We start from the raw sequence: 26010 nt of genomic DNA on the forward strand, positions 1-26010 counted from the left end.
TTCAATGATTGGTCTATTCATATTTTCTATTTCTTCCTGAGTCAGTCTTGGCAGGTTGTGCATTTCTAAGAATTTGTCCATTTCTTCCAGGTTGTCCATTTTATTGGCATAGAGTTGCTTATAGTAATCTCTCATGATCTTTTGTATTTCTGAAGTGTCAGTTGTTACTTCTCCTTTTTTATTTCTAATTCTATTGATTTGAGTCTTCTCGCTTCTTTTCTTGATGAGTCTGGCTAATGGTTTGTCAATTTTGTTTATCTTCTCAAAGAACCAGCTTTTAGTTTGGTTGATCTTTGCTATCGTTTCCTTCATTTCTTTTTCATTTATTTCTGATCTGATCTTTATGACTTCTTTCCTTCTGCTAACTTTGGGGGTTTTTTGTTCTTCTTTCTCTAATTGCTTTAGGTGCAGGGTCAGGTTGTTTACTCGAAATGTTTCCTGTTTCTTAAGGTGGGATTGTATTGCTATAAACTTCCCCCTTAGAACTGCTTTTGCTGTGTCCCATAGGTTTTGGGTCGTCGTGTCTCCATTGTCATTTGTTTCTAGGTATTTTTAAATTTCCTCTTTGATTTCTTCAGTGATCACTTCGTTATTGAGTAGTGTATTGTTTAGCCTCCATGTGTTTATATTTTTTACAGATCTTTTCCTGTAATTGATGTCTAGTCTCATAGCACTGTGGTCAGAAAAGATACTTGATACAATTTCAATTTTCTTAAATTTACCAAGGCTTGATTTGTGACCCAAGATATGATCTATCCTGGAGAATGTTCCATGAGCACTTGAGAAAAATGTGTATTCTGTTGTTTTTGGATGGAATGTCCTATAAATATCAACTAAGTCTATCTTGTTTAATGTATCATTTAAAGCTTGTGTTTCCTTATTTATTTTCATTTTGGATGATCTGTCCATTGGTGAAAGTGGGGTGTTAAAGTCCCCTACTATGATTGTGTTACTGTCGATTTCCCCTTTTATGGCTGTTAGTATTTGCCTTATGTATTGAGGTGCTCCTATGTTGGGTGCATAAATATTTACAATTGTTATATCTTCTTGGATCGATCCCTTTATCATTATGTAGTGTCCTTCTTTGTCTCTTCTAATGGTCTTTATTTTAAAGTCTATTTTGTCTGATATAAGAATTGCTACTCCAGCTTTCTTTTGATTTCCATTTGCATGGAATATCTTTTTCCATCCCCTTACTTTCAATCTGTATGTGTCTCTAGGTCTGAAGTGGGCCTCTTGTAGACAGCATATATATGGGTCTTGTTTTTGTATCCATTCAGCCACTCTGTGTCTTTTGGTGGGAGCATTTAGTCCATTTACATTTAAGGTAGTTATTGATATGTATGTTCCTATTCCCATTTCCTTAACTGCTTTGGGTTCGTTATTGTAGGTCTTTTCCTTCTGTTGTGTTTCTTGCCTAGAGAAGTTCCTTTAGCATTTGTTGTAAAGCTGGTTTGGTGGTGCTGAACTCTCTCAGCTTTTGCTTGTCTGTAAACGTTTTAATTTCTCCATCGAGATCCTTGCTGGGTAGAGTAAACTTGGTTGCAGGTTTCTCTCCTTCATCACTTTAATTATGTCCTGCCACTCCCTTCTGGCTTGTAGAGTTTCTGCTGAGAGATCAGCTGTTAACCTGATGGGGATTCCCTTGTGTGTTATTTGTTGTTTTTCCCTTGCTGCTTTTAATATGATTTCTTTGTGTTTAATTTTTGACAGTTTGATTAATATGTGTCTTGGCGTATTTCTCCTTGGATTTATTCTGTATGGGACTCTCTGTGCCTCCTGGACTTGATTAACTATTTCCTTTCCTATATTAGGGAAGTTTTCAACTATAATCTCTTCAAATATTTTCTCAGTCCCTTTCTTTTTCTCTTCTTCTTCTGGAACCCCTATAATTCGAATGTTGGTGCGTTTAATGTTGTCCCAGAGGTCTCTGAGACTGTCCTCTGTTCTTTTCATTCTTTTTTCTTTATTTTGCTCTGCAGCAGTTATTTCCACTATTTTATCTTCCACCTCACTTATCCGTTCTTCTGCCTCAGTTATTCTGCTATTGATCCCATCTAGAGTATTTTTCATTTCATTTATTGTATTTTTAATCGATGCTTGATTCATCTTTAGTTCTTCTAGGTCCTTGTTAACTGTTTCTTGCATTTTGTCTATTCTATTTCCAAGATTATGGATCTTGGAAATAGAATCTTGGATCAGCTTTACTATCATTATTCTGAATTCTTTTTCAGGTAGACTGCCTATTACCTCTTCATTTGTTAGGTCTGGTAGGTTTTTATCTTGCTCCTTCACCTGCTGTGTGTTTTTCTGCCTTCTCATTTTGCTTATGTTACTGTGTTTGGGGTCTCCTTTTTGCAGGCTGCAGATTCGTAGTTCCCGTTGTTTTTGGTGTCTGTCCCCAGTGGCTAAGGTTGTTTCAGTAGGTTGTGTAGGCTTCCTGGTGGGGGGGACTAATGCCTGTGTTCTGGTGGTTGAGGCTCGATCTTGTCTTTCTGGTGGACAGGTCCACGTCTGGTGGTGTGTTTTGGGGTGCCTATGGCCTTATTATGTTTTTAGGTAGCCTCTCTGATAATGGGTGGTGGGGTTGTGTTCCTGCCTTGCTAGTTGCTTGGCATAGGGTGACCAGCACTGTAGCTTGCTGGTCGTTGACTGAAGCTGGGTGCTGGTGTTGAGATGGAGATCTCTGGGAGAGTTTCGCTGCTTGATATTATGTGGAGCTGGGAGGTCTCTTGTGGACCCGTGTCCTGAAGTTGGCTCTCCCACTTCAGAGGCACAGCACTGACTCCTGGCTGCAGCACCAAGAGCCTTTCATCCACCCGGCTCAGAATAACAGGGAGAAAAAGCAGAAAGAAAGAATTAGTAGAAAAAAGAAAGAGAGAGGGAAAGAAAGGAAGAAGGGAAGAAAGGAAGGAAGGAAGAAAGAAAGAAAGGAGGGAGGGAGGGAGGAAGGATGGAAAGAGAGAAGGAAAGAAAGGAGGGAGGGAGGGAGGAATGAAAGCAAAAGGAAGAGTGAATGGAAGAAGGGAGGGAGGGAGGGAGGAAGGAAAGAAAGGAAGAAAGATAGGAGGGAGGGAGGGAGGAAGGAAAGAAAAAGAAAGTGGAAAGAAGAAGGGTGGGAGGGAGGGAGGGAGGAAAGAAAAAGAAAGAAGGAAAGGAGGAGCGGAGGGAGGGAGGGAGGAAGGGAAGGTAGGAAAAAAAGAAAGAGCAGGTAAAGTAAAATAGAATAAAGTATGAAATATAGTAGCGTTATTAAAATTAAAAAGTAATTATTGAAAAAAAAAACGGACCGATAGAACCCTGGGACATATGGTGGAAGCAAAGCTATACAGAGAGAATCTTACACAGAAGATTACACATACACATTCACAAAAAGAGAGCAGGGGGAAAAATCAAAAATCTTGCTCTCCAAGTCCACCTCCTCAATTTGGGATAATTCGTTGTAAAAAGAGGAAAAGAGCGAGAAGTCTGAAATCTTGCTCTCTAAGTCCACCTCCTTAATTTGGGATAATTCGTTGTAAAAAGAGGAAAAGGGGGGAAAGTCTTAAATCTTGTCCTCAAAGTCCACTTCCTCAATTTGGGATGATTCGCTGTCCATTCATGCACTCCACAGACGCAGGGCACATCAATTGGACCGTGGAGCTTTAATCCGCTGCCTCCGAGGCTGCACAGAGAGATTTCCCTGTCTCTGCTCTCACAGCTCCCGGGTCTCAGCCTTGGACCTGGCCCCGCCTCTGCGCGTAGGTCGCCGGAGGGCGTCCGTTCTTCGCTCAGACAGGACGGGTTTAAAGGAGCCGCTGATTCGGGGGCTCTGGCTCACTCAGGCAGAGGGGAGGGAGGGACGCACAGTGTGGGGCGGGCCTGCGGTGGCAGAGGCCGGCGTGATGTTGCAGCAGCCCTTGGCGCTCCGTGCGCTTTCCCGGGAAAGCCGACCCCGGGTCCCGGGACCCCGGCAGTGGCGGAGTGCACAGGCGGGGCGGACAGTGACCGGCGCTCGCACACAGGCCCCGCGGCGGCAGCGGCGGCGGCGGCGGCGGCGGCGGCGGCGGCAGCCCCAGCGTCCCACGCCCGTCTCCAAGGTCCGCGCCTTACCCGCGGCTCGCGCCTGTCTCCGGCGCTTCCCCAAGCAGCCCTCTTAATGCCCTCTCCTCGCGCACCAGGAAACAAAAGGGAAAAAAGTCTCTTGCCTCTTCGGCAGCTCCAGACCCTTTCCCCAGACTCCCTCCGGGCTAGCCTTGGTGCACTAACTCCTTCAGGCTCTCTTCCTGCCGCCAGCCCCAGTCCTCTCCCTGCGCGCTCCGACTGAAAGCCGATACCCGAGCCTCAGCTCCCAGCCCCGCCCGCCCCGGCGGCCGAGCAGACAAGCCTCTCGGGCTGGTGTGTGCCTGAGGGCACCGATCCTCTGTGCTGGAATCTCTCCGCTTTGCCCTCCGCACCCCTGTTGCTGTGCTCTCCTCTGCTACTCCGAAGCTTCCCCCTCCGCCACCTGCAGTCTCCGCCCGCGAAGGGGCTTGTAGTGTGTAGAAACCTTCCCTCCTTCACGGCTCCCTCCCACTGGTGCCGGTCCCGTCCCTATCCTATTGTCTCTGTTTATTCTTTTTTTCTTTTGCCCTACCCAGGTATGTGGGGAGTTTCTTGCCTTTTGGGGGGTCTGAGGTCTTCTGTCAGCGTTCAGTAGGTGTTCTGTAGGAGTTGTTCCACGTGTAGATGAATTTCTGATGTATGTGTGGGGAGGAAGGTGATCTCCGCGTCTTACTCTTCCGCCATCTTCCTCCGGGGGCCTAAAATCAATTTCTACAAAAAATCCTGCGGGATTTTGACTGGGATTTCACTGGATGTGTAGATCAATCGAGGAGAAAAATATTGATTCTTATGATGTATGAAAATGTTGTAACAAATACAGTATATCTCAACATTTCTCTTGGAAATGTTTTATAATTTTCAGTATACAGGTTTTATACATCTTTTGTCAAATTTATCTCCAATTACTTCATAATTTTAAAGCTATTATAAATGGTACTTTTTCAATTTTTGATTGTTTTTTGCTTGATTAAATTATGGATACCTATATGATTATTTATTGACATATTTGAACATGGCCCTGGGAAGGGGTGGTGAACTTGAAGCCCCTCAAATACTACTTGAAATGTCCTGGAACATGGGGCGAGACAACTATCACATAGCATATTTTCTGAAAGCTCTTCCACTCTCATTTCATTTTATGAATGAGGAATGAGAACAATGTGAAGCCAAATACAGCTGGAAATATTTGTTTCATGTGGATACAGTCTCAATCAGAATACATTAGTAAATGTTACCTTCAAAGATAATTTTTGGCAAGAATATTCCGATGGTTTTAAAACATTTTTTTCACTCATCACAAGTGATTAGTGTAATGACAATGAATCTAATTAAAATCTTTGTTGCCTGTCCAAAGTATGCTTGATAGCAAGTAATTTTTCTTCTATACTGTATGAAGGAAAACTTAAGAAGCAATCATTTAGACTCAGAAAAAATAAAAATGACAGACACAAAATACTAGCCAAGTTCATTATCAAGGAAATTAGCTTCAACTGAAATATTTTTATATCTGTTTTTGAAGAGATTTTCAAATTTACATTATATTTTCTTATCTTATGGCACCGGAAGGAAATTATCTGTCTGAATGACATGTTGGAGAATAACAATGAGGGACTGAATTGTTTTGTAAGTAGCTCAATTTCCACCACTGAAATGATCTTGTATTTAAGACAGCAGGGATAAAGAAAATATTTTATGGAAAAATACTAAGACACTGTGTGATGTTCCCCAACCATCTACAAAAATCGGATCCCTTTTATATAAACAATCATTTAGGTAAGCAGGCCCAAAGCCTTCTTCCAGAAGAGAAGTCCTGTCTTATAACTCCTCTTGCATTTAACAGATCTTTTTAAAAAACAACCAATTTCCTAATGTATTTAAAACTAATGTATCTTGGTTTACTGATCAGTTACTGACAATTATAAAAGCTAAATCAACTTCTAGTGATATATCTGAGTCTACAGTGCACACTAAAACATTAACAAGATTATCAAGTAAATTCAAACAACAATAAAAATTGTTTTCTACAGCTAACTTTATATTCCAGGTAAAGGTACTCTTTGGAGAAGTCCAGAGAGCATGTGCTCAAATTTTGTTGATTAAATTAAATTCATTGTGTGTGTGTGTGTGTAGGCTAGGCCAAAGGTGTTCTCATACTACTATCTGTAATTTAGGATGTGTGTGTAGGAGGGGGTTGTGAATATGTGGGGGGGGGGAGATGTGTAATTATATTTTGTATGCAATATAGCTTCTTCAAAACAAAGATATAATTTCCATAAATCTTCTGATGAGTTCCTTGACATCAGAGCTCAATGAGGTATTGTAGCCTGGACATCTTTATGTTAAGAGAGGAGAGAATATGTCCATATCATAAGTGCCTACAGTACAACAGGTCAGCTTCTACATGCCTACACATTTGGGTGCTGTGCTGTGCTGGACTCCCAGGTTCTTACATCCCACTTGGGGCTTGTTATGAATTTAGTTATTCATCCATGCCAGGAGGAACTGTAATCATAAAAGATGATTCAAATGGCAAATGCCTAATAGCAAAATACCTCATGGGGATCATGATGACATAAAAAATATCTTAGTATGACTAGAATATAGATCACGAAGCAGGCGCATGGGTGATGAGACTGCAATAGTAATATGGGAACAGATCTCACAACAAGGAGTGCCACAGACAGCCTTTGAGAAGGAAAATGATCTGAGGCTGGTTGTTTCAGAAACAGTTCCGGATTGAATTGTGTCCCCTCAAAAGCTATGTCAACATCTTAAGCCCCCAGACCCGTGAACGTGAACTTATTTGGAAATAGGGTCTTTGCAGACATAATTGAGTTAAGATGATGTTATACTGGAACAGGGTAGGCCTTGAATGTAATGACTGGTATCCTTACAAGGAGAGAGAGATTTTGATACAGAGACACAAACAGAGGGGAGACAGCCATGTGAAGAAGGAGACAGAAATTGGAATGATGAAGCTACCAGCCAAACCTATCAAGGATTGCTGGCAGCTTCCAGAAGCCAGGAGAGAGACATGGGACAGACTCTTCCTTAGAGCTTTCAGAGGACACATGGCCACAGTGACACCTTGAGTTTGAACTTCTAGTCTGCAGAATTATTTAACAATAATTTCTGTTGTTTTAAGACACTCAGTTTGTGATAATTTATCATGGCCACCTAGAAACTAATACCGTGAACATATCATAGTGTGTGGAATGGATGAGAGATGAGCAAGACTGGACACAGAATGACCAATTAGAAGCACCAACAGCAAAATCCAGATGACAGAGCATTAATCAGAACCAATCAGAACAGTGGCAGTGAGAATGGCAAGACATAGGTGATGCTGAGAGTTATTCAGAAGGTAGAATCAATAGGATTAGTTATCAGAGATTAGGGAATTTTAGGAAAGAAAAGAGTCAGAGATAATTTCCAAATGTCTGGTTTGAGAAACATTTAGTGCGATAGGGATCATTTGAAAGGAAGACACTTGGTTGGGGGTAGAGAGAAGAATAAATTTAGCTTTGTCTTAGTGCCATTTGAAGTAACTAAGTGATGTCCTCACAGGAAACTGGGTCTGGAATTGAGGAAAAAGTTTTGGGATGACATATAGATATAAAAATGATGCTATGACACTTCGTGATTCTCCCATAATATCATTTAGCACACTCTTTATTTTAATTTCCTGTTTATCTGTAAATCCTCAGCAAGGAAGCAAGATGAGACCAGAGAATTGAGGGAACTACTTCTTTTGATAACACTGCTCTCCTCAACAGTACAACCTCAGATGTCCCTACTTGTCCCATCTTATGGATGAAGGAGTGATACTAATAAAGCAATTCTGGCTCTTCCTGGTCAGTTGTGTAAAAAGAAGCTGGCCCTAAGTACTGACAGATTTTGGGCTTTGGACCTTAGCCATAAATCCAGGACAACAGGGAAAAAATCCCACTAGACCTTCTGTTACATTTTACATAGATAATCCATTATAATCCTCATAAGAATAATCTTCACTAAAACCATATTAATTATAATCCTTACTACAAAAGACAAAGAAACAAAAGAAGAAAAACCCTAAAAGTCTCAGGTGCAGGAAATAGAGAGGAGTCCTAAGGTTAGAGAAATGAGCTGGAGCTTGGCAGGAGAAATCATGAAGGGTGGGTGAAGAAGTCCTGTTATGACCCTATCAAGACAGCAGCTGGCCTGTCCCTAGGTTCTTCAGAACATTTTTAAAAAAATTTTTTTTTTTAACATAAGGGCAGGACAGGAGTAAAGACACAGACATAGAAAATGGACTTGAGGACACGGGGAGGGGGAAGGGTAAGCTGGGACGAAGTGAGAGAGTGGCATGGACTTATATATACTACCAAATGTAAAACAGATAGCTAGTGGGAAGCAGCCGCATAGCATAGGGAGATCAGCTCAGTGCTTTGTGACCACCTAGAGGGGTGGGATAGGAAGGGTGGGAGGGAGACGCAAGAGGGAGGGGATATGGGGATGTACATATATGTATAGCCGATTCACTCTGTTATAAAGCATAAACTAACACACCATTGGAAAGCAGTTATACTCCAAAAAAGATGTTAAAAAAAAAAAAAAGCAGCTGGGATGGAGCCATTTATAAGTCCTAGAGTATTTCTTCACACAAAACACAAGCTTTAGAAATAACTCTGTATGTTGTCCCAGGTAAGCATCAAAGAGGTTTTCCCTGAGAGAAACAGAAACCCAAGCCTTGCAACTGAGAGATCTGAATTCTTTCTTTCCTGTCTTTATGGTACAGGGACAGGATGGTGATAGTGGGAGGGAGAGAAAGTACTTGGGGAGGATACAAAAGAGGCTTGAATTGTATCTATAATATTTCATTTCTAAATAAATAAATGAGTGTTAATAAGATTCAAATATTGCAAAATATTAAAATGTTGTATCCAGTATTTGTTATATGATTTTATGTGCTATCATCTTACTAATTAAAAAAAAAAAAACAGGTTAATTAACTTGCCCAGATCACAGTCCATGAGAGGAGAAACTATGGAAATATAGACTTCTAATACCAAAGTCTGTTAAACTGACTTGGCTTATTCATTTTTGCATTAACAAGGAAGGGCCTAACATGTGGCCAAGGTGTTCAGAATGATAGACAACAGCTGGGATAATTCCTGGAGGGAGGGGCCCTGCTGACAGAGGTCTGCTATCAAATGCCACCATTCAACAGGGTGGCCCAGGGCTGCATTTGGCACGTGACCTAAGGAAACTTAGAGATCATCTACTTCAACTGGGTCAGTTTACAAATTCAGAAACAGACCAAGAGAGATTAACTGGCTGGCTTAGTGAGTGGATGATTCAAAATTTAATGCTATGTCAATTATACCAGGTGCTCTAAACTGTAGTCAAGAAGTAGCAGAACAGTCTTGGGAATGGGGATGATGATGACGATAAATAAAAGTAAACATGATGGTGGTGGTGATGATAGCAGCTAACGTTTTTGAGCACTAATCTAAATTCTAGGTACTCACCTGAATGCTTTGTAAGTATCCCCTTGATTATTCCTCACAACAACTCAAAAAGTTAGGTACAATCATCATCTCCATTCAGATCAAAGGAGAGCCTCTCAGGGGCTCATAATCTGTAAATTACAGAGTAGAACCCAACCTAGGCAGTCTGACTTCTATGCTGGAACTCTTAACCATATGCTGTGCTAAAGACTCAAACATTAGGGGAAGGGGGAGGGAGCAAGTGGGAGCTCAATCCAATCTCTCTCAGGTTCAACTTGGGCTTATATATTTCCCATTACTACATATGCGAGGTGTGTATTTGGCTTAGAATTTGACATTATCTGATGCCAATATGAATTCTACATGGTTTCAAGTTAGGTAGAGCTCTTGAAGCAATGGTATGTTAGAGTGTAGATGGATTGACTCATGAGTTATTGGATTAAACCTGAAACTCAAGTCATGAAAGTGATCAATTGCAGAAAGGACTGCAAGATAGGGGATCATCAGGGAGCTTCATTTGTTCACTCACTCATTCGTTCATTCAACAAATACACATTGATTTCAAAAGTGCCAGATACTGAGCTCAAATCAGCATATAAGTATTTGGGATTTCTTTGCATCAAGATAATAGGCAGTTATAGATCTGGATGTGTACCAAGATGTATGTGATAGAGCTGAGGACAAAACAATGGTGAATTTTAGGAAATGAAATAAGAAATTCTAAAAAGTGCTAACAATTGGCTAATAATTGCAAGGGTCTCAAAGGATGGGGATTCTAAAGAAGGAAGGGGTGGTCAACAGTGTAAAACTATGACTGAGCAGTGATGTTAAATGAAGACAGAAAAGAAAGACAATTCTATGATGTAAGTAGCAAATCCCTGGTGACGTTTAAGAGGGCACACATAGAGTAGGCTGATAAAGCCAGGTTGAGTGGTGAGAAGATGAGCATAAAGGGCATGAGAAAGAGGGATGGAGGTAGGTTGGGGGGTAGGTATGATGGAAAATGGTGAGGGTGGGGTGAAGAGAAGGCCAGTGAAGATGACTGAATATGTGCAAAAGAGAGATTTGGCACCAGACAGTTCACAAGAATAACCATATGCTAGAATGAATTCAATCTAGACGTAATACCATTAACTTAAATGTTGATATCAGAGCAAAATTTAGTAACTTTTCTGTAAACCATATCCCCAAGTTCACTTCCTGGGACACATTCTGGGAAGGTGTTTTCACTCTAAACCTTTCTTTAGTCAGCACTAAAATTCACTGACAATAAGCTACAAAAGAAAATCTGTCAATTCTCAATTATGTTTTATTTTCTGATGTCCCACTTGTGATCTCAATCAGAAGTGACTGAAATGTTTCTGGTTCTTTGGCTCTGCTGGAAATGACATTTTCCACAGAGGCATCTAATCTTGGATCAATGAAATCAGGTGATATTATTCTCCAGAATCCTCTACATATATAATAATCAAGAGAGAAAGATTAAAGTACAAATGGTATGTAAAATGCCTTTTGAGCCCATCCACAGTGAAGCTGGATGTGATTTACCTTCACCTGCACCTCCTCTTCCACCTCCACTACCGTAGCTAGTGATGAAAACCACCACCCAGAGGTGAATCCCAGAAAGGCTTCATTGCCTTTTGATGTATTGTTTGTACAATCAGGTTTAGAGACATCAAAATTCTCAACCAATCATCTTCCTATGATTCCGAGTAAAACTGTCATACAAAATACGCTTAGCAGAGACTTCTCCCTCTCTTTTAGAGTCTTTATAGAGATTATAATTAAGGAGAATTTTTCCTATTGATATAAAATTATATAAAATGATTGATTACAGATGTTAACCACTCAATTCCATAGCCTACCCAAATAGATTCTAAGTCCAGCTGGAAATAAATAAAATTGATCATCAAGGGTCTGTGTTGGATGGTAGAATAAGCACTAAACACCCTATTGTGCTAGAAGCTCAATATGTAAGACAAATTTATGTAGCATTCAACCAAAATCTTTGTAACATGTGATCTACTTACCCCTGCAAGGCTTTCTCTCCAAACCAATCTCCTTTTCCTAAGGTTCTAAGAAAGACTGGGTCTTCACTTGGCGAGTCTTCACGAGTGACATTTACCTAGAAAGAGAAACAATGAAAGCCTGTATCCACGGCATACACACTGGATGATCAAATAAACACTGGTTAATGATGTTCGTTCCATTTCTTATTTCTTCTTTTTTTTAAGCTTATTTTCATGAAGAGAAAAAGTACGGTACCATTAAAGGGGCCAAAGAATAATATTGCAACTTCACATGCACCCCAAGAAGTAATCTCCATGTATTTTGTTATGCTTTCAAGTTGTTGTCAAGAAATAACAATTTATTCAGAAATTTGAATTTCACTCAAATCTTCAACTCTATTCCCACTTCCAACTTTCTATGAGGAAATCACTATGATGGATTTAGTAGTGTTCCTCCAGTCTTTTTTTATGTGTTTATATGCATGTGTTTTAAAAATATATGGATAGCATAATACAGTATGAATCATTCTGCGACTTACATTTTTTCTTATCATTATTTTAATTATTTATTCCATGCTATTATATATAAATCTAGTTAATTCGTTTTAATGTTTTAATGTCTTCTTTCATCCTATATTTATTTATCAATTTCCTTGCAGATGGACATTTATACTGTCTCCATTTTTTGGCTTCACTTAACATCTTTCTATACACCTCTCTACATGTACATCCCAGTTATACTAGGACATGCCTATCTCTTGGCCAAGAAGAAGCCAGCCTTCATTCAAAGGCCAGTCACATTTCCATGAAGACTTCCTGCAGGTCTCTACCTGACTATTGTTCTCATAATCCATATGTTTCATTCAACAGGATTTCTTTCTTTCTTTTTTTTTTTTTTTTTTGTGGTACGCAGGCCTCTCACTGTTGTGGCCTCTCCCGTTGCGGAGCAGAATCCGGACACGCAGGCTCAGTGGCCATGGCCCACGGGCCCAGCCACTCCGCGGCATGTGGGATCTTCCCGGACCGGGGCACGAACCCATGTCCCCTGCATCGGCAGGCGGACTTTCAACCACTGCGCCACCAGGGAAGCCCCAGGATTTCTTTTTCTGAAGATATATAAATTACATATGTGTCTTTATTTTACCATAATGAATAGTATGCTCTTCAAAGAAATGGGCATTTCTTTGATATTCTCTGTAATTTATAGTAAGTACTCAATAAAGAGTAGTAAACTGCATGAACAGAAAAGCTTCATTACTAACAAGATATCTCCGCCCATATAGGACTTGGGAGTTGGGTGATAGTCCATTGAAAGCAAGTAATAATGTATTTGTTGAATGAAGACATAAATGTAGTAAATTGTACCTTTGTGTTAATTCACTTCCCCCTAAAATTCTACAAATATACTAGCTACGTGTCATCTAAAAAGTTTAAATAGTTAAAATTCACCTACCTGGAAAATGTAATGAAGTAGAAAAACTAATTTCTTGATACAATGCCAGACACTTAAACACATTTAAAAATACTATGCTTCAGGTTTCTGAATTTAGAGACTGGATGTCAAAGACCCGAATTTTTATAAGTATTAAAAAGGTCTATGGAAGGTGGAGGGAATTCAATTATTACTCTCCACTGACCCATTTGATTACTCCTCCACATGGTGTTTCAAAAGCATGGAAATGAAGTTTTTAACACTTAACCACTGAGCTATGTAAGAGAGATACTCATATGCTTACTGATGAGGCTTTCACAGATGTGAATGGAAATATACTAGCCCAGTGATTCTCAAACTGTGTGTGTGTGTGGTGGGGAGAGGAGGCATGCAGCCTTGTTTAAAATAAAGGTTACTGAACTCTTATTCCTGAGGTTTTGATTGAATGGGTTTTGGAAATCTGCATTTCAAAAGATTAATGTGGGTGATTTAGATGCAAATGTTCTACAGACCAACCTTTGACAAACACTGATACACTGTTTCATTTCTGAACCTCAGTTTTCTTATCTGCACAATGAGACAACTCAACAAAATTACTTCTGTCAGTCCTGGCTGTTAAAAAAAAAAACAATGATTAAGGTGTAATATACTATAAGTTAAGCTCATTAATTCAAATTAGATATAAGGATACATATAACTATACCTTTGCCATTTGGGTAACGAAAAAGATTATAAACTCAAAATGGCAGATTTACACAAGCCATGGAGAAATTTGGGTGGGTTTTGAAATGTTCTTAAAAAATATGTTACTGAAAAGCAGTAAGAGACATAAAAAACGGGTCACCTACGGAATAAATCACTTTCTGCTTATATGATAAATATGAGGAAAAATCTATCTCCTATGGTTCATATATGTGAAAAAACAATCAGCTCAAAGAGCAAGAATGAAAGTTTCCCTTTAAAGTTGTAGTTTCCACAGTTTTTCTTTATATATATAATGAATCATTCTAAATATGCACAGACACCAGTCATGGACATTTGCATCTTTAATTCTAAAAAAAAAAAATTCAAGGTAGAAAAAGTTATATATACAGATATAGCTTCTCTAACCTTAACCTGTATACATAGTCTTTTCACCTAAACCATAAAGTACTTTATGATCCACAATGCTGTGGAAGGGAACTAGCTATGGAGCCTTAAAGGTAATATTTAGTCTATTTGAACCCATTACCCCACCACCTTGCCCGAAAAATGGGAGGGATATCTCATATGGATGTACTTGTGTGCTATGTGTGAATTAAATGAGAACATCAATGAAAAGCATCCTCTTAATTTTGAGTGCCCCCCAAAGTTGGTTCTTTTTTCCTTATTTTCCCCTTTGTTCCATTTCTCTCACCTCCTACTTCAGAAATTCCATGCGTTTGATTGCAGCTATCCCAAATCTCTACCATTGCTCTTGTTGCCATAAAATTCTATTTAGAACTTTAACTACTTTTAGTTCCAGGTAGGTAAAAGAGAAGGTGTTTATTTTTATAATCCTTTTACTTGTCTATATATTAATTTTTCTATAAAATATATGCATGGTATTGTAATTTTAAGATTTGGAACTATTTTTTTAAATTATATATATAATTTTTAAAATTAAGAATCAAAATAGAAATTAGATATTTTAAATGGGACACATAAAATTAATCTTTAATACCAAAATCTTCAATAAACAATATCAATGTGCTCAACCAACATGTTTAACCCAAAATAATTCAAAAACAAAATAAAATGTTTTAATACAGATTCAACAGGTTTTATAAGCAAAGCGATGTTTGTTGTAAAAAAACATGGAACTCAGAGATTTGTGGGACAGGCCCAGCTGGAGAATAGGGTTGTCAGGTGAGCATTTTCCTACCTGTGTAGTTAATAGATTATAAAAATGAGGAGTTCCCAAATCAAAGCATCTCCCTTTTCAAACAATGTTCTACACACATTGCTCAAAAATTGGCCCTGTTATTCAAAAAAAAAAAAAAAAAAAAAAGTTCCCTAATGTAGAAAAACACTTTTAGGAGCTGTATCTGATAGTTTGGGGCATGTACAGGGAAAGAATATTTTTCTGAGCTTGACGTTTGCCTGCATTCCTTAAGTCATTAGTTAAATTCAGGGTGGCTCAGACCTATGACTCCCCTGAGTCTGGTTTGACAACTGAACTTTTTGTGCAACACAGGAATGAATTAGAATCTCTCTCACCATGTGTCCACTCCCATCCCCCAAAACATCTCTGGTGAATCTTATATTCGTGATTCTCTTTCTGGTACTTCTACTTTAATGAGTGTGTGTACATCACTCACATGCACCTCATTCCATGCATAAGTACCATATATTTTCCTGGTTTTAAACTTTATATAAATAATATCATACCACACATATCCTTCAACTTGTTTCTTTTGAACAGCATTGTATTTGAGATTTATCCAATTCATCCATGTTAATATATGTAGCTGTAGTTCATTTCCTGTTTGTATACTATGCCATTATATGAATATTATATAGTTCATTGATTCTTCTCTATATGTAAATGTGGGCTTCCTCCAGGTTTATTGTTGTTATATATTAGTCTGTTGTGCTATTAACAACATTACTTATGAACATTTTTGCATGTTTTGTGGTGTCCATGGGTAAGTGTTTCACTAGGATCAAAACTTACGAATGAAAACCAAGGTTATAAGGTATACACATCTTCAATTTTACTAGGTATTGACTCAGTCTTGGTACAAAGATGTCACACCAAGTTATATTTCTACCATCGGTGGATGAAAGTTCATATTATACTATATTGTCATCAACACTTGATATTGTCAGACTTTGATTTTTTGCCAAAAAGGTCAATATTATATGGCATTTCTCTGATTATTAATAAAAGTAGGGTATTTTTCATATTATTTTATGGGCAAGTTGTATTTCTTTTTTGTGATTTTTTTGGCCTATTTTTGTATTGAATTAATTGTCATTTTTTTTATTGATTCATAAGACAGTAGTTTAGCTTTTCACTGTATTTATGATGTCTTGTCAAAGCTATTAATTTCAATGTTATCATATGTAACCACATTATCCCTTATTGTTTGTACTTTAAAATTCTCATTTAATAAAATTTTTCCTATCCCAACATGACAGAAGTATTCTCCTAATTGTCTTTTGATTTTTTTTTTCTAATTTTTTCTTTTGCATTTAGGTCTGGAATTGACCTTATTTGTACAGTGTGAGGTCAGGATCCAATTTCATATATCTCCCTATGGATAACTAATTGTTTTGGAATATGTATTGCCCATGCTCTCCTAACTCAAGTTTCCATAGATCTTGGACCTTTATTTGAGCTCACTATTCTCTTATTCTGATATATTTATCTAGTTCTTAGTAGAATTAAGACATTTTCTTCTTTACCTTATAATAAGTCTTTATATCTACTGAAGTAATTCTCCTCAATATATTCTTCCTTTCAAATGTTTTAGCCATTTTTGTCTTTTGCTCTTCATTCTAGTGTCCTTTTTTCTTTATCATTTAAAAATTTCTTATACAATTTTTAAAGGTTACTTTCCATTTACAGTTATTACAAAATACTGGCTATATTCCCTGTGTTGTACAATACATCCTTCAGCCTATCTTACACCCAATGGTTTGTACCTCCCACTCCCCCTCCCCTACATTGCCCACCCCCCACTTGTAACTACTAATTTGTTCTCTATATCTGTGAGTCTGGTTCTTTTTTGTTACATTCACTAGCTTACTATATTTTTTAGATTCCACATATGATATCATACAGTATTTATCTTTCTCTGTCTGACTTATGGCAAAATTTCATTCTTTTTTATGGCTGAGTAGTATTCCATTGTGTGTGTGTGTGTGTGTGTGTGTGTGTATACATAAATATATATATACACACACAATACATCTTCTTTATCCATTCATCTGTTGATGAACACTTAGGTTGTTTACATATCTTGGCAATTATAAGTAATTCTGCTATGAACATTGGGGTGCATGTATCTTTTTGAATTAGTGTTTTTTTTTTTTTTTTTTTCAGATATATACCCAGGAGTAGAATTGCTTTCATATGGTAGTTCTATTTTTAGTTTTTTGAAACTCCATACTGTTTTCCACAGTGGTTGCACCAATTTACACTCCAACCAACAGTGTACAAGGGTTCCCTTTTCTCCTTGTGAGCATTTGTTATTTGTAGACATTTTGATAATAGTCATTCTGACAGGATATGGCTACTGAGAAGCTGAATATTTTGTTTAATTCAGTTAATTTTAATTTCGTGATGAGACTAATGGCTACCATGTTAGGTTGTGAAGATATAGAATAGTTCCATCAACAGAGGAAGAAGTACTGAACAATGCTGATCCAGCTAAGCTTATATTAATTTAAATAATTTATCTGTCTGCATAAAAAACTCAAACTAAAATCATACCACCTGTAAATAATTACTGTTTATTTCTTCATTTCCAAACATTATATCTTTTTCTTGACTTACTGCAATGGTTGGGGTGTTTAGTTACACAGTGAACAGAAGTGGGGATAATGTGCATGATCATTCTTGAAATGAAATGATTCATGTTTCACTCTGATATTATATATAATATATATAATGTCACACACAAACAAAATTTGCATAAGGGCGTACTTCCCATATTCAGCAACACTGAATATTGTGTTAAGACCATTTGTTTAACCAACATGCTTAAGCCCTTGTGAATTCTAAGCAAAGCCATGTGGTTTTAAGTGGCATTTAATGAACAAGAATTTTTGAAATACTTTTTTCTAATGGTAGCATACAAGATAAGTTAAATAGAATCAGAAAATCAAAATGCTTTTGAATTATTATTGAAACTCTGAAATTTTGTCAACCAATCCTGTTCAATTTTGGTTCCACTTATTTATGGAGAGATTTTATTTTTGATGCAACACAACTAGAGGGACATAGGCATAAAGTTTTATCAGAGATATTTTTCATGATTATGAATCCTTGAGTGCTTTATGGTTCACTGTTGGGGGAAACAAGTCAGGTTTCCAGGCAATTGGAATGGACTGATTAAAGCATAAGGAACTAACTCAGCTTCTACTTGAGGCAGAACTAGGTACTCTAGACATCACTGAAGCATTCTGCCCAAGTTTTAGAAAAATCAGTTTGTATAGGTTTAACAGGGGAAAAAACAAATATTTCCAAGTTTATTTTATAATGCTTTTCTCTTTGTGTGAATGTGCTTTATAGAGAAATAAAAACTGTTTTACTCTTAAATAAATGATCTTGAACAAGGGGAAATCCATTTGTAGTTGTACAGCCCCTGTTGTGTGTCTCTGTTTCACATTTTCTAAGGAAAAGCCAGGTTGGTGGTAACAAAGAAAATAGCTTTGTCAGAGTTACCCTTTATAAATTCTTAAATGTACATGAAAACAAGGTGACATCTTTACACCTAAAAGAACACACATAATTTTAGAAAATTTCAATTCTACAACTTATTTGCCTGCTCACCTGAACCTACTCTCATTCGCTTATCATTTTCTATTCCTTCCTATTGGGACTTAAGTGTGTTCACCTTCTGCTTCTTAAAACTTAATATAGTAACTCCAATACACTAATATTAGAATTCATATAATTAACATACTAAATTAATCATATATTATTATATAATTAGTATAATTAAGAATCATGGCAGCTAAGTTGTATGACCTAAAAAAGAAGGTTAGGAAAAATCTATGCCTGGTTTAAAAAAAAAAAAATCTTGGATGTGTCAAAAAATTCCAATATATTCTTACTACTTTGCTCCCAGAATCCCTACAGTGGTCTGAAATACTGCCAAGGGAATCAGTTCCTCTGGTGTAATATCCATGCTATTTCTATGTATACATATTACAAAACTCATAAAATAGCACCACTAATGCTCCTGTGTTCAGCTGAAACTGGTTACAAACCACAACTTCTTTTAGGCAGTGCTGGAATTTGCAGTAGTTTGGTAGTCATAAAAGCCTGTCAGAAATTCAACTTAATGGATAAACATATCATTCCATGAGAGCAAAGAGTTAGCAATATAATATAAAAAAATAAATCTAGGATTGACAGGGCAAAAAGCCCCCCTGTGACCAATCAAATAATTTACATCCATGAGGATTTTCAGTTTTCCCTGATTCTTCTGTCGATATTAAGAACAAAGCAATAAATGGTAAGCTCTAACAATTTATAAATAAACCTCAAAACCTTAACATTTCTTATCCTCTAACATTGGAAAATACAAGGTATAATTTTACCCATAACTGTGGTCAGATGTCATTTCATGTTGCTTTTTAGGAAGCCAGTCCCTGTCTTCTATTTCTATCCCAGGTTTTCTGATATCAGTCAAAAGAACAGGTATGAAAAAGTATAAATATTGTTTTCTTCCCTTTAGTGGGATATGCCACTGGTATAAACACTGACATACGCACATTTAAAATTCACAATTAGTCCAAAGAGAATTCTCTAAAATGTGATCCAACAAAATCTATAATCTTTCAACATATCCTGTTCACTGCGGCTCTGTTAATCTCTCTTGCCTATTTCACATGAGCCATAAAATCAGTCATATTTGTTAAATTAGAAGAAATAAATTTACTTATTTTTTTAAAGTGATAATTATAAAAGTGAAAACTGCCATATAAATCCCCTTGTACCTGCATTTTCTTCCCAGTGTTTTACTTTACTTAGTACTTATAACTTCTTTTTAAGGATCACTTACTGTAAAGCAAAATAAGTTCAAATACATTGCACATAGTGAAATGACACTTAAATGCAAAAATGATTAAGACTTTACTGTTGAAAGGAATTTAAGGTATTTTTAGCAATATAATATTAAAGTATTAATCTACATGTCTTCATTTTCCAATTCTCTCAATTTCATATTTGGGTTTTTAAAAATTATTATTTATAATATTAAACTTTTAAAAAATATGTAAGGAATAAATTATGATTTTTTTATTTATGTCCCTGTCTACCCTATATTTACCCCTTCCCCTATACTTAACCACTTCTAATAATTTCTTGGTATCCATTAAATATTTCTTTATGAAGATACAATGAAACATGAATATATTTACTTCCTGATTGGCCTCAGAGTGTTAACTAACTTGCCTAGGGAGTACTAAAACTAGTAAGATTCATAGCTGGATTCAAACTTGGGCCATCTGATTTGAAAGTCCAGATATTTAATTATTACAATATTACTGCTCTTAATGACTGGATGGATTTTTTTTTCCTGTTAAAGACTTTTTAAAGCAACCTTAGTCTTCTCTTTTCTAATTATTATGGAAAATTTTCCATTTATGCAGACATATCAGTGGCATCTAGCATCATGATTATTATACTCTAGAACAAAGGCTGTTCGCTGGTCTTCAAAGTTATACTTTTTCTTTCTTCTTCCACATTTTCAGGAGATACATTCTCAAATATTTCTTTATCAGTTTCAGAAGAGAAAAAACCTCAAACAGCTCAATACCCTGCACATGTACTCCTCCACGGGTAGCTGATGAACCCCAGGCTCCCCCTGTGCATCTCTCTCATGCTACCAGGGCTTACCTTTCCTTTGCTGATGATAAAGAAGGTGTCCCCTCTTGCACCTTGCCTGATGATATATTCCCCATTTTCATAGTGGGTCTAAAAAACAGAAACAGTACCAGAAAAAAACAGTAAGAAAGAAATAATTTACTAAACAGATCAACCTCTTCAAATATTAGCTCCTAAGGGATGTAATCACCCCCATGGTGTTGTACCCGAGCTTAGAATCCATCATTATTTAAAAATGAATAATAGCCAGTGAACACGATAATTACAAAGAAATCTATCCTCCTCACTTTAAAAACTATTTTGTTTAGTGCCATTTTTCTGGGTGATTATATTCATATCTTTAAATTCATTCATTAATAGTTGGATGAAAATATTCTTTTCTCCCATCAACTGAGCATGAAATAAAACAGTAGAACTGATCATTAAACATGTCTTTCTGTATTATTTGTCATTCTCATTTGGTTTTAGTATTCCTGTAGTGACAGAAAAAAAAAAAAAAAAAGGCTGAGAAAGTACTATGGCATGTAGCATTTTTAAAGATTTTCATTTTGAAACCAAGTTGACTTTTGGTGTGGGTTTAGATGGCACTAGTTCCTTTTTAAGGCACTGCTTCAGGCTTTAATGTCCTGCTTCAACAATTTAGTTTGGCCTTGTCAAACAGAATGTCTTTATTTTATGTACTGAACTCTGGTCCAGCATCTGTGAGCTCATAAACCACCAAACAAGGGGCAAAGTAAGGCAAAGTAAAGCAAGAAGATTATCACAATCAGTGTGTCAGTATTCTGATTCAGGCACAGTGACTAGGTACATTCCCAAGGTAAAGACTGCTCCTGCAATAAACAAAAGTAATTTCTATAAGGAGAGGTGGGAGAAACTATATTGCTGGGTCAGGAGGTATAACAGAAAAATGAGAACTGTGCCATCTGGCCCTATCTTTCTCTGCAGTTTAGCAATGAAGCCATGTTTTGGGAAAGAAAACATTACTCTGTACACTCCTTAGGAGACAGATTCCATGGTTTGCAAACAATACTCACCAAGCCAATGGCTGTGATTTGTCATTATATCTCAACACTCTTAATACTTTATTCACTCTTAAAATTACCTTTCATTAAAATTTCGTATTAAGAATAGCCAAGATTTTCTGGGAATGTAAATTGATACAACCACTATGGAGAACAATATGGAGGTTCCTTAAAAAACTAAAAATAGAACTCCCATAGGACCCAGCAATCCCACTACTGGGCATATACCCTGAGAAAACCATAATTCAAAAAGAGTCATGGGGCCTCCCTGGTGGCGCGGTGGTTGAGAGTCTGCCTGCCGATGCAGGGGATACGGGTTCGTGCCCCGGTCTGGGAGGATCCCATGTGACGCGGAGCGGCTGGGCCCGTGAGCCATGGCCGCTGGGCCTGCGCGTCCGGAGCCTGTGCTCCGCAACGGGAGAGGCCACAGCAGTGAGAGGCCCGCATACCGCAAAAAGAAAAAAAAAAAAAAAAAAAAGAGTCATGTACCACAATGTTCATTGCAGCTCTATTTACAATAGCCAGGACATGGAAGCAACCTAAGTGTCCATCAACAGATGAATGGATAAAGATGATGTGGCACATATATACAATGGAATATTACTCAGCCATAAAAAGAAATGAATTGAGTTATTTGTAGTGAGGTGGATGGACCTAGAGTCTGTTATACAGAGTGAAGTAAGTCAGAAAGAGAAAAAACAAATACCATATGTTAACACACATATATGGAATCTAAAAAATAAATGGTTCTGATGAACCTAGGGGCAGGACAGGAATAAAGATACAGACATAGAGAATGGACTTGAGGACATAGGGAGGGGGAAGGGTAAACTGGGATGAAGTGAGACAGTGGCATTGACATCTATACACTACCAAATGTAAACTAGATAGCTAGTGGGAAGCAGCTGCATAGAACAGGGAGATCAGCTCGATGCCTTGTGGCCACTTAGAGGGGTGGGATAGAAAGGGTGGGAGAGAGACACAAGAGGGAGAAGATATGGGGATATATGTATACATATAGCTGATTCACTTTGTTATACAGTAGAAACTAACACAACATTGTAAAGCAATTATACTCCAATAAAGATGTTTAAAAAAAAGAATAGCCATGATTTTCTTAATATACCAAGAAAATTAACATACTATCTAATGTTACTTTTTTTTTTTTTACTCTAAAGTAATATATTTTCCTAATAACAAGTTTTTTAAGTAAAAAAGTTCCTCATTTCCCTTTCCCAATCTCAACCATTAGATGGTAAATGCAGTCTGGTGAGTATCTTTCAAGTCTTTTTCCTGTACTTTTAAACATATATATCTATGTGCATACAAACAATTATTTCTAAATAAAAATAAGATCAAATGATGCATATTCTTCAACCGACTTATTTAACAAAATATCTGTGTTCCATTTTCATATCTTGTTGCTTAGAAAGCAACAGTGGGAAGCAGGTTTGAAAAACAAAATCACAATAGTCTATTTTCATATATTCATTCAAGAAACATTTCTAAGTGCCTCTGAGTCAGGCCTGGTTACAGACACTGATGATACAAGATGAAAAAGATAAAAATCTCATGTTAGCACTGTCACATAGAGCCTTCTTTGACAGTGTTAATGTTGTAAACCTGCACTGTCTGATACAGGAGCCACTGGTCACATGTGGCTACAGAGCAGTTGAAATGTGGTCAGAGCGACTAAGAAACTGAATCTTTAAATATATTTAATTTAAATTAATTTAAGTTTTAATACACATGGCTAGTAGCTATTGTATTGGATAGCACAGGTAGTAGATAAAACTGACAAGGGAAGAGCTACAATCTATAACAGCAGGGGAGGGGGAAGGGTGGAGAGTCTTTCCCACCCGTGATGTTTTTTACTTTGTGAATGGAGCTCAATTAGTAAAACTCAGGACCTTTTTCTGCCGTTTTCCTCACGCTGCACCAGAGGAGACAGTGTAATTTATCTGACTGATAAATTTGGAAGTAATCTATATGCTCATCTCAGACTCTCATCACTTCCGGATGGTAGGTAGCTCCCCACAGAGGGCTGGCATTCTCTGCTGCTTGTCTAGGGGAGGAATCTTCTCCTTAGCATAGTGAAGTCCTGCTCCTCTCTGGGTGTCTGTGACAGGACAAGTAAGTTGGCCCAAACAGCATCCAGTTTGGAAGGCTGTTTGTCTCTCACTCCTAAGCTACATTCTCTAGCCTAGAGTTTATTAGTGATAATAGTAATATTTTAGTCCCATTTATTTGCCTCCAGTTGAGAATGAATGCACCAAATCTTTCTTCTTTCTTTCTTTTTTTTTTTTTTTTAGACCTGAAAGAGCAATTTATTATTTCTCTTGGTACTGTATGTTAACTAGATGATTCTTTGGCTTCCCATGCTGTCGGCTGGGACAACTGCAAGGTGTAATGCCTCATGCTTGTGAGCATTTGGTGCCAGTGCTGGCTGGGGGCACAGCTGGGACTGTCAATGTCTGCTTTTCCCCCACGGGAGCCTCTTTATGTGGCTGCCCAGTCTTCATATCATGGTGGTCTGGGAGTGGGCCAACTTCTTACATGACAGCTGGCTTCCAAGGGTGCAAAAGCAGAAGGTGTCAGGCCTTCCCAAGACCCAGGCCAGGAACAGGCCCCCTATCACTTGTGCTGCATTCAGTGGGTTCAAGTAGGTCCCTGGGCCAATCCAGGCACAAGGGGAAAGGACTGCACAAACATGTGAACCCCAGGAGATGTGGTGCATCGAGGGCTGCCAAAACACAGTCTGGCACACACCTCAAACTTCAAGTGTATAGAACAGAGCTCCTGGCATCCTTTTTCTAGTCCTGTTTCTCCGCCTTCCCAGTATCGGCAACACCAACTCCATCTTTCCAGGTGCTTGGGCCAAACACCTTGAAGTCATCTTTAACTCTTCTATCTCACAGTTCTATCCACAACTGCTCTGTTGGCAATCTGGCTGTTCCACATTCAGAGAATGCCCAGAACTCAAGCACACCTCACGTCTGCTGCTATGGCCACCATCTTTTCTTGCCCAGTCCATGCAGTCACCTTCTATCTGGAATCTCTGCTCCTGCCTGGCCCTTCAGTGCTTTCCCCACATAGCAGCCAGGCAATTCTGTTAACACACAATCAGTGCCTGTCCCTTCTCTGCTCACACTCCTTCAGGTGCCCCTAATACACAAGCACAGTGTTCTACAGTGACTTCAGCACACTAACAGCTTCTGTCCTTTTGCTTCACCTACCTCACCTTCCACCCCTCTTCCTCTCATTATGTTTGTTCTGTTCACACCACTTCCCTTGATATTCCTTGAACATTCAGGCCCTGGCCCACCTCAGGGCCTTTGCACAGGTTCCTCCCTCTGCCTGCAATGTGCCTACACACCAAATATCTATGACTCCTTCCTATCTTTACTCAAGTGTCACTTTCTCACTGAGACCTATCCCAGCCTACCTTTTAAATCTGTTCCTCTCCTCTGTACTTGTCACCCTCCTTGAATTAATTTTCTATGTAGCACTTACCATCAACATCTGTCAGGGTTCGGGCAGAAGAGACTGCACCCTTGGGAGAAGGAAGGGATCAAAGAAGGATGAATGATGGGAGTGTGGGCAGGATTAGGGGATCAAGAACTGTTGGAGGTAAAGTGTCAGGGAGCAGGATTACTGGACCCTCAGAGGTGGAGCCATGTGACATATAAGCTAAATAGGAGCTGGAACTGTGGCTTCTGATAAGGAACATCCACTGCCAAACCCTTGCCTGGTTTGGAGGTAGCAGAGGAAAAAATACTCTGACTTCTCTCTTCTCCACCCTCTGGTCTCCTGCTGGGGCACCCCTTGGCTGAACTCAGCTGGAAGTCATGAGACAAGGGAGCCTTCCCATTCAGGTCAGCTTCTGGGCAGAGAGAAGTGCCAGGAAGAGTGAGATGTTTCAGTCCCATGTTTAACATATCATTCATTTAATCACTTGTCAGCTGTCTCCTCCACGAACGTCAGCCCTATGGGGGATTTTTATGTTGTTCCCTGCTGTGCCCCTTGCAGCTATAAGAATGCTTAGCTGTGAACTAAACACTTATTGAAAAAATGGTTTAAATTATAAGGATATTTAGTCTCTCATGTAAAAAAAAATTCTGGAAATTAAGCAATTTCAGGGCTGGTCAATTTGTTGGTACAACAAATCCTCCAAACACTCAATTTCTTTCTCTCTTTCAGTTATCCTCATTGGATGGGTCCTTATGGTCCCCAAGATGACTGCCACTACTCCAGTCATCACAGCTGGGTCAGAAGCAAAAATGGCAAATTTCTCATCTTACCATTCCTTCTAGGGAAAAAAAATCCCAGAAATCCCTAGCAATCATCCTTTTATGACTCCTTTGAGTTGCATGCCTGTTCTTAAATGAATGTC

The 26010-nt window shown here is 38.2% G+C and overlaps 1 protein-coding gene across 2 annotated transcripts in view; it reads right to left on the reverse strand.

Moving 5' to 3' along the window:
* Nucleotides 1-26010, reverse strand: part of PRKG1 (protein kinase cGMP-dependent 1) — a 1245509-nt gene that overhangs the window by 193065 nt on the left and 1026434 nt on the right. For both annotated transcript variants that reach the window (XM_082633213.1, XM_082633214.1), the window contains exons 6-7: nucleotides 20608-20685; nucleotides 11603-11697 (exon numbers count right to left, since the gene is read on the reverse strand). In XM_082633213.1, the coding sequence (XP_082489339.1) occupies nucleotides 11603-11697; nucleotides 20608-20685 (173 nt within the window). The remainder of the gene's footprint in view (nucleotides 1-11602; nucleotides 11698-20607; nucleotides 20686-26010) is intronic.

Source organism: Mesoplodon mirus (genome assembly GCF_964341445.2).
Source record: "Mesoplodon mirus genome assembly, chromosome: 2".
In the NCBI taxonomy this organism is placed as follows: Eukaryota; Metazoa; Chordata; class Mammalia; order Artiodactyla; family Ziphiidae; genus Mesoplodon; species Mesoplodon mirus.